General features: G+C 57.6%; 1 protein-coding gene across 4 annotated transcripts; it reads left to right on the top strand.

Moving 5' to 3' along the window:
• The first annotated feature begins 2,428 nt into the window (after positions 1-2,428).
• PLPP2 (phospholipid phosphatase 2) lies at positions 2,429-10,271 on the top strand. Of its 4 annotated transcripts, none has more exons than XM_060006489.1 (6): positions 2,429-2,584; positions 5,497-5,648; positions 5,831-6,105; positions 9,313-9,370; positions 9,604-9,780; positions 10,033-10,271. In XM_060006489.1, the coding sequence occupies exons 1-6, from the start codon at positions 2,533-2,535 to the stop codon at positions 10,120-10,122; spliced, it is 804 nt and encodes a 267-aa protein (XP_059862472.1). In that variant the 5' UTR covers positions 2,429-2,532; the 3' UTR covers positions 10,123-10,271. The 4 variants fall into 4 exon arrangements, with proteins under 4 accessions (XP_059862472.1, XP_059862474.1, XP_059862473.1 ...); XM_060006491.1 differs by having other exon boundaries at positions 2,495-2,543; XM_060006486.1 differs by lacking the exon at positions 2,429-2,584 and adding an exon at positions 4,990-5,141.
• Positions 10,272-13,871: the final 3,600 nt, after the last annotated feature.

Raw genomic sequence — 13,871 nt, 5'->3', positions numbered from 1 at the left:
AAGGGGAGACCCGGTCTCCAGGACAGGTGAGGCTCTCGGGCCCCAACTTGGGGCTCAGTTACATCATGCCGCCAAGCCCGGCTCCCCGTGGGGCGGGCCTTGCTGGTCCCCGGGGGATTCCCCAGCTAGCCCTAGTTTTAACCCCTCCTCCTAATCCTTGCTGCCCTCACCACATTTTGACCTTGATCCCGCCCAGGTATTTTAAGGGCAGGGTGAAACAGGTCAGCGGGGCCGGGGCGGGGGGTGGCCACATCTGCTCCAGCCACATGCTCTCCCTTCAGCCACTTGGTCTCCTGGCTCGTCAGGAACAGGCCATGGTCCTTCCCACCCAGTCTCTGCCCGCGGGAGCCTCCCCTGGAGCCTCCCGGGTTCAACCCCACGGTCTCCATCCAGGCCGGGCCCCACCACACTCCTCTTTGGCTGGCCCCGCCCGGCACGCAGTAGGTGCTTCATAAAGAAGCCCACATTTCATTGATGCCAGTATCATGTTGCACCTTCCCTACCTAAACTGAACGTGTCAAGACTACACAGAGAGGAGTAGTCACCCGATTGCCGCAAGGCTACAGTGAAGAGAGTGCCATGATAATGACGCCGGCTAACAGTCTCGTAACACGTATGCCAGGTACCTTCACACGTATAATTCCGTTGCATGAATGAATGAAGGGATGAATGAATGACAGGGCCCACCCCTCCCTGTGATTGCAGCAGGAGGACCCAGTGGACGGAGCCGGAGCCTTCCCGGGGCGGGGCCGCTCTGGCAGGAAGGAGTCCAGGGCTGCTGGATCCCCCTGAGCCTGAAACGGGTCCCTGGCGACAGCCCCACCCCTGCTCAGACAGAGGAAAATCTTCCGGGCAAGTAATCTGAGTCTTCTGGACGCCTTGGAGGAAGTCTGGGGGTGAGGGAGGAAGCTGCAATTTTAGGATGTGCCTTCCCAACTCCTCAGGGTGTGCGGCTGGAAAGGGGGGGTTGCTGGGATGTGCTTCCCGCACTGTCTCCGCCATGCCGCAGGCGGGAGATCCAGGTCCATCAGCTTCCACGCAGGACCTTGTTATGTCCTGGGGGTGGGCTGAGTTATTTTGAGTGTGTGTGTGGGGGGGCGGTGTCTGATGGCCTGCTTAGGGAAAGTTGTTCTGGGCTTCAGGGGCCTCGGCCCAGAGACACCCCCCTCAACCCCACAGTCTGGCCAATGGTGGAGGAGCCACAGATCAGCTGTGCCTTGTCGCCCCCCCCTCCCCACAATACCTTGGCTGTCTCCCAACCCTCACTCCCCCCACGGTGCAGGCGTCTGTTCATCCTCCCAGGAAGCAGGGTTAGGGACTCTGAGTTCAAGTCTCAGCTGCTTGACCTTGGGCCAGGGGAAGCGGCTTCCTGCATCTCTAAAATAAAGCCGGGAAACATCTTTCTGTTTTAAGATTGTTGGAGGGGGTGGGCCGGTGAACGTGGTTTGGGGGTGGGGCTGGGGCCAGGCTGCTTGGGTTCAAACCCCAGCCAGCCCTGCCTCTTGCCACTGTGTGACCTTGAGAGAGTGGCAGAACCTCCCTTGTGTCTCGCCAGGTCCAGGCAGGGCTCTCCAGGAGGTGGTGACACGCCCCGAGGCCTCTCATTTGGTTCCAGCCCCAAGGATCCCGTGTGCGTGTGTGGACCTCCTGCGCCTCCCAGCTCAGGGCTGCCTCGGGACCGGGTGGGCGTGCAGGGCACAGACCCTAACCCTACCCTTCCTAGCGTGCGGGCAAGTTCCTACCGCCCGCACGATTTGCTCCCTGTAAAAGGGGGTAGGAAGTGTGCCACCCAGGAGAAGGGCCTGGCACAAGCAGGGTGGGCGTTGAGGAACTTTCTTAACAATGCCAGGGATGGAAGGGCTGCAAGGATTTTAAGCATCAGGAGGAAAGAAGAAAACCCCTGCAGTTAAGCCGTGACACCCCCCATCTATTTGTAGGCACTTCCTGATTCAGACGTATTCAGACAGGCACACAGGAGCTCAGTGCCCCAAAGACGAAACCGAGGCGCAGCCTGCGGGTGCCCGAGCTCCGTCCTCCTCCACACCCCTTCCTGCTGGCCTCTCCGTTCACCCCTCACTCATTCCTTCGTTTGTTCGTTCCTTCTCCTGACCCCCGACTCAGCCGACCCAATCCGTGGGTGATCGGGGCGTGCGGCCGGACGCGGACGCTCTGGGGTGACACCGGACTAGCCGTCCCTGAGCCTCAGCCTCCCGGCGGGGGGCGGGGAAAATGCTGGGCACCGACGACCCCCCTCCCCCAGCTCGGAGACCCGCGGCCCCTCCTGCCGCGGGTCTCGTACCGACACTGTTCCCCTGCCATCCTCGCGCGCTCCCCACGCCCCTCCTCCCCGCGCGCCTCGGGCGGGGCGGAGGCAGAGTCCGCCCCCTCCCCTCGGAGGCTCCGCCCCTCCCTCCGCTCCCCTGCCCTGCCCGCCCCTCCCGGGTTGGGCCAGGCTCCCCGGCCATGTGACCCCGCGGCCCGTCTGGGACGCGACGGGACGCGCTGGGACGGGCGCCGGGGGTCGCGGGCAGCATGGAGCGGAGGTGGGTCTTCGTGCTGCTCGACGTGCTGTGCGTGCTGGTCGGTAAGAGCCGCGGGGACCCGGGTGTGTGTGTGAGGACCCTTTCCCAGGCGGGCCCATCCCCGGTGCCCGCAAAGTTTTGTAGGACTGGCTGGGGGCTGCAGCGGCCCTATCTCTCGGAGGCCCCCTGGAGGTGGGGGGAGCCGGGGGAGGACCCTCGGGCCGTGGATCGAGCAACGCGCCCCCGCCCCGCGTGCCCCGGCGCCCGCGCGCGCCCTCTCAGGCCTCAGTTTCCCCCGCGCATCCCCGGTCGGAGGGGGTCGGTGTCCCCCGCCCGCGGCAGCAGGAAGTCGCTGCCGGGGGCCCCCCATGCCTCCCCTCCCGCCCTGCCCGGCCCGGCCCGGGCGGTGATTCACGCGGGCGTCGGCTGGGCTCGGGCGAGCCGGGCGGGGGGCGCGGCCGCGGGTCGCCCCGGGAGGCCCTCCACCCCGCATCTTGGGTCGGCTGGTCCAGTGGGGTCTGGGAGGGCGGAGCCCTGGCCGGGGGCGCACGGGCAGTGGTGGGATTCGAACCCGCGCCCCGTCGCCCTCCTCGCTCGGGCCCAGGAGAGCCGGGAGAAGGACTGGGCCGCAGGCTGTTGTGGAACTGGAGGCCTCGGGGTGGCGCGGGCCAAACCTGTCGGGCGGGTTTGCGGGCCAAGCTGGGGGCAGAGGCCCCCTCGCCGCCCCTCCTCCAGGGTCCCGGAAACAAAGGCTGTGTGTTTGCTCCGGGGCTGTGCGGACAATGGCCCCGGAATTCTACCCCCCGCGCAGGGAGGGGCCCCTCCAGCCTAAACTGCCCTACCCCCAGTCAGGCTGGGGACCGAGGGGTCTGCCCTGACTGCAGGCAGAGGCCAGGCTCTCCTCCCATGTCCTAGAAGAGACCCTCTTGGGATGCGCCAGGTGGCAACTGGAGGTCCCCGGGGGCCGTCTGCCAACCCTGGGCGTCGTTTCCCGAGCACTTATTTATTTAAACATTTGTGTGGCACTGACTATGTCAGGCACTAAGCAGCCTGCAATTAATTAAACCTTTTTCTCCAATCAGCCTGTAAGGGGGTGCTGTTATGCTCCCCAGTTTCCACCCAGAGACGTTCAGGTGCCCACTGGAGGTCACACAGCAGCGGGGGAGGGGGGTTGGGTTCAGCTGCCATGTGCCAGGTGCTGGGGGCCCGGGCAGAGCCAGCTCCCAGCCTAGAAGCTTCAGGACACAAAACAGTTCAGTCTTAGATGGTGACAAGGGCCCTGGGGAAAACACCAGGGGTTGACACCAGGGCAGGGAGGCTCTGGTGGTGTCTGCTGTGGGGACATCTGAGCTGGTGCGGCCCAGGCAGAGGGAGGCTCCGTTCCTGTGCTCTGAGCTCTGTGCCCTGAATCCCGGGAGAGCCCAGCTCCCGCTCTGATCGGGGATGCCCGAATCTCCAGCGGGGAGGGCTGGGGCTTGGGGACAGGAGTTGGGGGGCTGACTCGATGCCCGGGCCCCCATGGGAGCCCCTGCTCTGCCCAGGCCGTGGGGTTTCTCGGCCTCTCCTCCTAGGCCTCCACCCTGGCCAGAGAGGTCTTTTGGAAACATTCTCCCTCCCTCTGCTGCAGCCCTCCTGAGACCCCCGCCCCTGCCGCAGAGCCCCTCTCCCCAGCGCTCTGCTCTCCAGGCTCAGGCCCATCTCCGGCCTTGGCACTGGCCACCCCTCTGGGGGGTGTTCTTCCCCAGGTCTCCCCTGTACTTCTTCCTTTACGGCACCTTCCCTGTGTGGCCTCCGCGACACCCTACTGAAGGCCGCAGCCACCTCCCCGATTCCGGTCATCGTGTGCGTATTATTTTTATTCCCAGTTGCTCTCAGCTCCATGAGGCAGACCTCTGTGTTCTTCACCGAGTCTTTCCCTACATCAGCACCATCACACGGTGGTCCCGGAGGCCCTTGAATTTGGCCTTTGGAAGGAGGAGTTGGCCCTGCCCTCCCCCTGCTCTGGTCGTCAGGCCCCAGCAGAGCCACACCCTTTTCCACGTGTCACCTGCCCTGCCAAGGCCAAAGGGCACCCTGCCTGGGTTTGTCTCTGTGCACCCACCCTGGGGAGCAGGGAGCCCTGTGCCCCAGCCGCCCTTGGTCACCCTTGGCTGGCGGGGCCTCTGGACTCCGGGGCTGCGGCCGTGCCAGGCAGGGCCCGGTCATGACTTGTGACTCCTGAAAGCACCTTTGGATTGAGCTCCCGGGGCCTGGGCCGGGCCTGTCGGGTCACCGTGTGGCCGGTTCAGGGACACCACGTGGATGAGGTGTGTTCCTGATCTCTCTGGCCGGCCCTAGAACAAGGAGCAGAGTGTCCTCCTTTTAACAGATGCCTGTTAAACACTGGCCTCGGCCAGGCCCCAGTAGGCTCCAGGGACTCAGCCTTGACCACGACAGGCGCGGCCCCCACCCCAGGTGCTCACGGAGCGCTGTGTGTAGCCGGGGGAATCATTCGAGTGTCACACGGTGACTGCACAGTTGCACACAGGCAAGAACCATGAAGAATGGAAGTTTCCTGCCGTGAGAGGGCTCCCAGGAGCACGGAAGGGAGTTCGAGATGTTCTGGGCCACGAGAAGGATGTGAGCAGAGGCCCTGGTGGCTGCCTGCTGGCTTCGTGCAGAGGGCAGAGAGGAGGCTGGAGGGAAGCGAGGCGGGGAGAGGGTGGGCGACGTTGGGGGGGTGGACACTGGGCCTGGGCAGGACTTTGGTGTTTATCTGATGATGACGGGGAACCACAAGGGGGTTTAATGGGGCAGTGACCTCCCATTTGCTGTGAGAAAAGCTCCTCCTAGCTCTCGGGTGGGCTCGGAGGTGAGGGGACCCGGAGGGAGGCTGAGGCAGGCGTCCAAGCGCTCGGTGCCGGCGCAGGCTCGTCCGTGTGGCCCTGGGGCTCAGAGAACCTCGTGGCTACCGGCCTCCTCTCCCCAACCCCAGCCTCTCTGCCTTCCGCCATCCTGACGCTCGTGCACGCCCCGTACAAGCGAGGATTCTACTGCGGAGATGACTCCATCCGGTACCCCTACCGTCCAGACACCATCACCCACGGGCTCATGGCCGGGGTCATCATCACCACCACCGTCATACTTGTAAGGCAGGAGGGGTGTGGAGGGCGGAGGGCTGGGGCGTTAGCAGGTCGAGTCCTGCCCGGGGTGGTGTCTGTGGGGAAGAGGGCCCCCTTGGAGTTCCCAGCCCCCCAGTGACCGTAGGGAGGCCGCGCACCCTGACCCCTTTCTTCAGCAGCCCTGAAGTCCCCAGCTGTTCCCCGCAGGTGTCGGCCGGGGAGGCCTACCTGGTGTACACAGACCGCCTCTACTCCCGCTCCGACTTCAACAACTACCTGGCCGCCCTCTACAAGGTGTTGGGGGCGTTCCTGTTCGGGGCTGCAGTGAGCCAGTCGCTGACAGACCTGGCCAAGTACATGACCGGCCGGCTGCGGCCCAACTTCCTGGCCGTGTGTGACCCTGACTGGAGCCGTGTCAACTGCTCCGTGTATGTGCAGGTGGAGGTGTGCAGGGGAAGGCCTGCTGACGTCACCGAGTCCAGGTAGGTGCCGCGGGGGCCCCGGGCCGCAGACACCCCACCCGGGGAGGAGAGTGGGGGCTGGAGAAGGGCCCTCGGGAGCTGGATATTGAGGGATGAGTTGTCAGGTATAGAAGGTACAGGGGCTCCACGCTGGGCAGAGAACAGGCAGGAGCAAGGCCTGCAGGTGCCCGTGGGCCTGTGTCCTGCAGGCAGGGAGGTGAGGTGGTGCCAGGCGTGTCGGGCCCTGGAGCAGAGCAGGAGGCTTCAGGAGGAGTGACCCACCTCCCCTAAATTTCAGGCCCCATCCTCACGCTGCTGCTCTGTCCTCTCACCATCTCTACTGGTAAACTTTTCATTTAATTGATGTCCTTATTTTCCTTCTTTAAAAATTAGATAAAAATTCACAAAGTATAAAATTCACCAATTTAACCATCTTAAGCTTCTGTCAGTTTTTGCCTCCTGTATTTTGGGCTCTGTTGTTAGGTGCTTATATCTTTGTAATTGTTACTTTTATACCTTCTTAATGGATGGATCCTTTTCCCGCTCTATAATGCTCTTTGTCTTGTTGTTTGTTTTGTGTATATTGTATCTTTTTTGTTTGTATTTCAATTTCTCCATTACTGCCTTTTCTGTTAATAGGTATTTACTCTGCAAAAAATTTGCAACTGTATAGTTCCACACCCCCCCGCCCCCTTACGAGGTTATTGTCACAAATTATACCTTTATACATTGTGTGCTCATCAACATAGATTTATAATTACTGTTTCTAAAAAATTGAGCTGTATTTGCCGTATAACGTTATGTTAGTTTCAGGTGTACAGCATAAAGATGAGATGTTTGTACTTATTGTGGAATGATCCAGTAAGTTTAGTTATGTGCAGTTGTTTTTTCTTTTTTTAATCACGTAGGGAAAAGCAGGACTGTAAACCAAAATACATTAACACTGCTGTTTATGTTTTGTATTTACTTTTACTGGTGACTTTTCCGGGCTTTTTTGTGGATTTGAGTTACTGTCTAGTATCCTTCATTCCTCCATGAAAGACTCCCTTTAGTATTTCTTGTAGCGCTTGTAGGTGTAGGAGCTATGAAGTTTCTTGGTTCTTGTTGATCTGGGAATGTCTAGATTTCTCCTTTATTTTTACAGGATCATTTTGCCAGATGTAGAATTCGTGATTCACAGGCGTTTTTTTCCTTTCAGTACTTTTGAGTATGTCATCCTTCTGGCCTCCATGGTTTCTGATAAGAAATGAGCTACTAATCTTACTGAGGATTCCTCGTACACAATGAATGCCTTCTCTTGCTGCTTTCAAGATTTTCTCCTTGACTGTCTTTTGGTGGCCTGATTATACTGTGTCTCTTTGTGGCTCTCTTTGAGTTCATCCTCTCTGAAGTTCATTGGGCTTTTTGGACGTGTAGAGTGATGTTTTTCATTTGATGAAAATATTCTTCAAGTATTCTTCCTGCCGCTTTCTCTCTTCTCCTTTGGAGACGCTTATACGTATATATGTTGGTACATTTGATGGTGTCCCACAAGGCTCTGCGTTTCATTCATTTTTCTTCATTCTTCTTTTTTGTTCCTTAGACCGAAAGTCTCGATTGACCTATCTCCACACACGCTTCTGCCTGCTCAGATCTGCTTTTGAGCCCGTCGGGTGATTTATTTCAGATACTATAGTTTTGAACTCCACAATTTCTATTTGTTTCCTTTTTATAACTTCTGTTTCTCTTTGGTGTTCTCTATTAGGTGAGACATCATTCTCACAGTCCCTTTAGCTCTCTGAACATATTTTAAATGGCAGATTAAAAGTCTTTATCTAGTGAGTCTAACATCTGGGCTTCCTCAGGGACAGCTTCTAGTAATAGATTTTTTTTCCCTAGGTACTTCCCGCATTTTTTCATGCGTGCCTTATAATTTTGTTGTTGTTGTTGTTGAAAACCGGGCATTTTCAATGTTATAATGTAGCAACTCTGGAAATCAGATTCTACTCTCCCCAGGGCTTGTTTTTGCTGTTTGTTGTAGTTGTTGGTTGTTTGCTTAGTGAGTGTTGTGAACTAACTTTGTAGAGTCGGAGTGGCCGTGAAGTTCTGCTGTTAGCTGAGTGATCAGCTAACGATTGGACAGATATGTCCTTAAATACCTGGAACCGGGGGAAAAAAAATTCCATTTTACAGACGGGCTTTGTGTGCTATGTTGGGGCATGTCAGCTGACAACTCTGCCTTAACCTTTACTTACTTCTTGCTTGGTCAACCAGAGGTGAGAGCTTAGGGCCTTCTCAGGTCTTTCCTGAGCCCTGAGGCCCAGCCCTGGCCTCTGGAATCCCAGCCCTTATTCTCCAGAGCTTCTCATTCCCTGGCCTTTCCTCCCAAGCTTTTTGGTGAGTCTGTCTGCTGCAACTGCTATCCGTTGCCCCAGGCGATGGTGACCATTACATTTGCTGTAAATATTTACGACCAGTGATCCAGGGAGCCATCAGACAGGACCGAACTATCTCAGTTCTTTGTAAGTGAGCTCTGTTCTCCCTCCACGGCCACCACCAATCTGATTCTTACCGTTGTTGTCAGTTTTTTAGTTGCTTTTACGGGGTGGGGGGATGGACCTTTGGAGTCTCTTAATCTGCCATCTTTTCTCTTGTCGGTTGATGTCCTTTGTTAAAACTTGAAATTATGTAAAAAGAAAATGTGGGGCTTCCCTGGTGGCGCAGTGGTTGAGAGTCCGCCTGCCGATGCAGGGGACACGGGTTCGTGCCCCGGTCCGCAAAGATCCCACGTGCTGCGGAGCGGCTGGGCCTGTGAGCCATGGCCGCTGAGCCTGCGCGTCCGGAGCCTGTGCTGCGCAACGGGAGGGGCCACAACAGTGAGAGGCCCGCGTGCTGCAAAAAAAAAAGAGGAAATGTGAGCCTTGTATCAGTGACCACAGGTGCAAAATGGTCTTGAAAAGAAACACAGTGAAAGTGAAGCTGCTGGCTAGACACAGTTGTCTGACCTCAGTTCCGTGTTCAGGGCCTGCAGCATTTTTGTGGTGAGGCCTTAAAGACCGCGAGACCCTATCGCATTGTCAGAGAAATGGAAAGGGAAGAACTGATGGTGTCCAACAGTGGCCGTGTTTCTACCTGAAATCTTCCCAGACTCTGGGAGGCATGGCAGGATAGGACCGGGGCCGGGGGTGTTTGAAGGCAGAGGCGCTGAGTGTGGGCCCTCCTGAAACCTGCCGCGCTCTCCTTTCTCAGATTATCCTTCTACTCTGGACACTCCTCCTTTGGAATGTACTGCATGATGTTCTTGGCGGTGAGTTTGTTTCTCTGTGACTCGCTTGTGGTGGAGCGGTGGCCTAGGCCCTTCCCTGGGCCTCAGTAAAGCGGGGTGGGTGGAGGTGGTGATGGATGGGCTCTGGCTTGTTGATAAAAACTGGAGGCCCTGGGCCTACAGGTTCCAGGCTCCTGGCCTCAGTGTCACCGTCTGTGCGTCCGGCGGGGGTGGGCGGGCAGGCTCCCATGCTGACGGCTGCTCTTGGCCCCCAGCTCTACGTGCAGGCCCGGCTGTGCTGGAAGTGGGCACGGCTGCTGCGGCCCACCGTGCAGTTTTTCCTGGTGGCCTTTGCCCTTTACGTGGGCTACACCCGTGTGTCTGACTACAAACACCACTGGAGTGATGTTCTCGTTGGCCTCCTGCAGGGGGCGCTGGTGGCCGGCCTCACTGTGAGCTCCCGGGCCCCGACCCCCTGCCCTGACCAGAGACCCCCCTCTGGGGCCCTGCTGCCCTCTCTCTGCCTCTCCAGGACCCAAGCCCTCTCCTCCCATCTTTCCCCTAAGATCCCCCCCTCTGCTGTCCTCATTGACCCCGCCACGGTGCCCCTCAGCTCCTGGGCTCTACTGCCCCTCCCTGCCCTGTGCTGCCGCATCCCGTCCTGCCCCCGCCCAGTCAGCTCCTGCCTTCCTCTCCTCTGCTAGGTCCGCTACGTCTCCGACTTCTTCAAAGCCCGGCCCCCGCGGCACTGCCTGGAGGATGAAGAGGTAGAGCGGACACCCAGCCATCACTGACACTGGCCCTGGGCGAGGCTGGCTGCAGCCTCTGCGGGTCCCCTCCTGCTGGGGCTCGGGCTGTGGGCAGCGAGCGTGTCCATGGTCCTGGCAGGTCCCTAAGCCAGGATGGCTGGATCCTGGCGTGGGTTCCGCTAACCCCACCTCCATGCACTGGGCTAGGGGGTACCTGGGGCAGCCCTAGCGTGTGGAGGGGGACTCTTCCTCAGAACCCCTGTCTTTTGTTGGCTTAGGGAAGGGACTGAGAGATCCCAGTGGATGCCGGTTTTGTAAAATGTGACCTCTATTTGGATTTTTAGTAAAATAGGGCGTTTGCTTGACAGATGTTATCAGCACCTCTTCCTTATGGCCGTTCTGAGGACTCTGTTCCTACAGCAGAGGGGGAGACCCTCTCTGGTTGGGGGCTCAGCTGAGCGAACCAGCCATGCCTGCGTTGCTCCTCTGGTCACGTGGGCAGGAGGGGTGCAGGAGAAAGGCCGACTGCCCGTTCCACTCTCCTGTGGCGCTAAGGTTGGGGGTCAGGTGGACCTGCACAAGCAGTCGGGGTGTCACCCTGCAGAGAGAGCCCTGAACAAGACACCTGCCGTTGTTTGGCCCCCGGGGCCGGGGAGGCTAGCAGAGACCCGAGTCCACGTCGCGTGGAGAGGTGTATGTACAGCTCTTCCCTCCTCCCAGTAAGGAGGCCTCTGCCGGGGGCCCCTGTGCAGGCCCCCAAATGTAAGGGCTTGGGAAGAAGTTCAGATGCGGTTAAGACCATGGCCACAGGAGCCTGGGTCCTCATCAGCACCCCCAGAGACTGACTGTGTGCAGGGCTGTGCTCAGGTCCGCTGAGAGGGCAGCTCCCGTGGGCTCTGCCAGGTGGAGCCTTGCAGTGGCCGGTGTTGAGTTGGAAAGATCACACGTGGGGTTTGGGCCTGGAGCGGGCTCCTTATGCCCTTTTGCTGGGGGATATACCACCCCAGCCCCGGCCCGGGCCTCAGAGTCCCTCCCCTTCGAATGACCGGGACCTCTGCCCTCGGATCGTCCCGTCTCAGTAGTGCCCACCTGCGTCTGTCCATCCCTGTGTCCCTGGAGGACTCACTGAAGCTGAAACTCCCCCAGTCCTGACCCCTTCCCTCTGGTCACATAGACCCCTGTGCACATGGGGCTTCAGAAACGGGCCCCCATGACTTCTGCCCTGGAATGGGAACCGCTCACTCACCATCCACAGAAGTGAATGTCAGGCAAGCGGCATAGATCAGGCCATAAACAAACCTTACAGAGGGAAAATAGGTTCAAAACCTTAGCATGGGGAAGACTTTTGTAACTGGGAAAAATAGAGAACGGGAAGTAGAGGGAAGCTGGGGCCCAGGCCGGGGCGGGGGGTGGTCAAGAGGTGGAACAGACGATGGGGGATAGACTCCATGTGCCAGGAAGGTGTCCAAGGTGACTGAAGCTTCTGGACCTGATCACTGATGGGCCGGGGTCCCTGAAACTTGCAGAACACACAGAGCTTACCTGGTCAACCAGAGCGTAAGTAGGAAGTTTAATCTTTCGTCAAATATCTGGGCAAAATGGGTGATTTAGTTTTAAGAGTCTGTTTTTGTTTTACCTGCACCCAGAACCTGTCTTATTCTGTATCCATTTCAGGGTGTTCCCGTCTGGTCTTAGCAGTGCCTGGGGGCCGAGATGCAGCCTAGCAGCCTGCACTGGAGGCCAAGATGGAGAAGATGAAGATCTTCACGGCCACCATGGCCTTGCCCTCAGCCTGTGGTAGATGGGGAGGGAGGTGGCCCACACACTGCACGGCAGCAGGACGCTGAAGGTCAGGAACTTGGCTTCCTTGAAGGTACTGGGCAGGTTCCGGGCCAGGAAAGCCCTGGTGAAGCTCCCCGGGGCTAGGAGCCCAGGTATCCCAGGGCACAGTAGAAGAGAGGGACCAAGCCCCGGTTGCAGGCGAGGAGGACACATCTAGGCTCGGAGTGCGTGTCTGTGTCAGTGAAGAGAAGAGAGGTTCCCAGGCAGATTCCACAGAGAGTCGGGTGGATTGGGGAGTGGATGAAGGTGAAGTCGGGTGCCCCTGACACCAAGCAACTTTCCTCCCAGGAGCAGTGATCCTGAAAGTCAAGACCACACAGAGGGTTTGGGCCCAAACAGTGGAAACAGCGCAGTAAACACCGTGCCAGATGTGGTTGCTGGAGGGCGCAGGTGGCTGTGCTGGGACGGCCGATGAGAGGTGAGCAGCACAGAAAGCCTGGGCGCAGGGAGATTAGGAGGACGCAGCTGAGAGTCTCGCTCTTGGCCTCGACTGTGGGCGAGTCTCGGGCTTAACGAAGACCCCCAAGGACCACAGCTGTGAGAGCAGTGGAGGAGAGAGCCGCCCCCAAAGGGTCCTCAGAAGCTGGGCAGGTCACAGCCGTTGGGGGGTGGGGGGGCAGCGTTCTCTCTTACTGTTTGAGTATAGGATGCTGCACACACTGGTTTGCATCTGACAAGAAGAGCAGAGATGCAGTGTTTCAGGTGCAGTAATTCTTACGCATCCAAGCATCAGTGTGTGGTCACATTGGAAGTTAGGACATATTGATACACCCAGGCGGCGCCGTAAGGAAACTCTCATGCGTAATTTGAGGTTTACGGTCCTTATGGTTCTATGGCAAGAATAGTCTTTTCTCTTTTCCTCTTTACGTGGAGGGGGGTGGGGGTGGTGTTTCTTTAGTTGATTCTCATGGGAAGCTCCTAGGTCCTTAGCCAGGGAAATACCATTTCTCATGGCATGTTCTCGACGCTCAACATTCCGTCTGCCTTCTGATGTCGGGTTTTGAGAACCCCTCCTAACTGAGTGTCGAACCATATGCAGGAATTTCTGTGCAGCACGGTGCCGTGGTTTGGTAGGAAGTCATGCTTGCTTTTTCACAGGTGAGATTTTGTAAGGGCTGTGACTGACAATATTTCACAGTACAAAAAATGGGATGAAAATGTGGCAAAATGGAGTAATTATGAAGTCTGCCTGTTTGTGTACAGGAATCCATGATGTCACTCTCTTTACTGTATCTTGAAAACTTTTACAGTCATTCAAAACAGGAAAGCTCTGCCTAAGTGAATCTTCCTAAGTTGAAAAATAATGTATTCATTCCTCATTCACCAAATAAATCCCTGTTTAAGTTGTAACAACATAAAATCCTAATGGAAAAACTTTGTAATGTTGGTTACTGTAGCGGTTTCTGCTCGTGGGTTCCCAGCAGCAGCGGAGGTCATGACGTTCATGTCTGTCTGACCGACCACAAACGGGCCATTGGTAGGGACTTCGTGGAGGGTCACCCCCTGAGGCTGTGTGGTTTGGGGATTCTTCCTGGAGGCTTAGCGGCCTCAAGCCTGCTAGACTAGCCCCTCCGGTACCGTCAGCCCTCGAGCACCTCTTATGGGGGGTGGGGGGGGGTGCTGTTCTATTGCAATTTTTAAACCCTGTGCTTTTCCTTCAGCCCCTTAGAGCATAGTTTCAGCAGCTGGACAGCTCCTAGGTCTCCTGTCGGCCTGCTGACTTCCCGTATCTGATGTAAACATGCCCCAGAATTTTTCTGTTGGCCTCATTTTTATCAGTGTGAATTTTTGGGATCCAAGTAGCCCAGTTTATACGATTGAGAGCTACATTTCTGGGTGAATCTAGGGCACTAAGGAACAATTTCCAATTGGAAAAAGGCTGGAATCACTTGACAACGGGCATCCACCCTGCAAGGGTGCCCAGATCTCCCCCGTGCATGTCTTTCCTTGGG

The sequence above is a fragment of the Delphinus delphis genome, chromosome 3, assembly GCF_949987515.2.
Source record: "Delphinus delphis chromosome 3, mDelDel1.2, whole genome shotgun sequence".
Lineage (NCBI taxonomy): Eukaryota > Metazoa > Chordata > Mammalia > Artiodactyla > Delphinidae > Delphinus > Delphinus delphis.
This window is presented reverse-complemented; position numbering and strand designations above follow the sequence as displayed.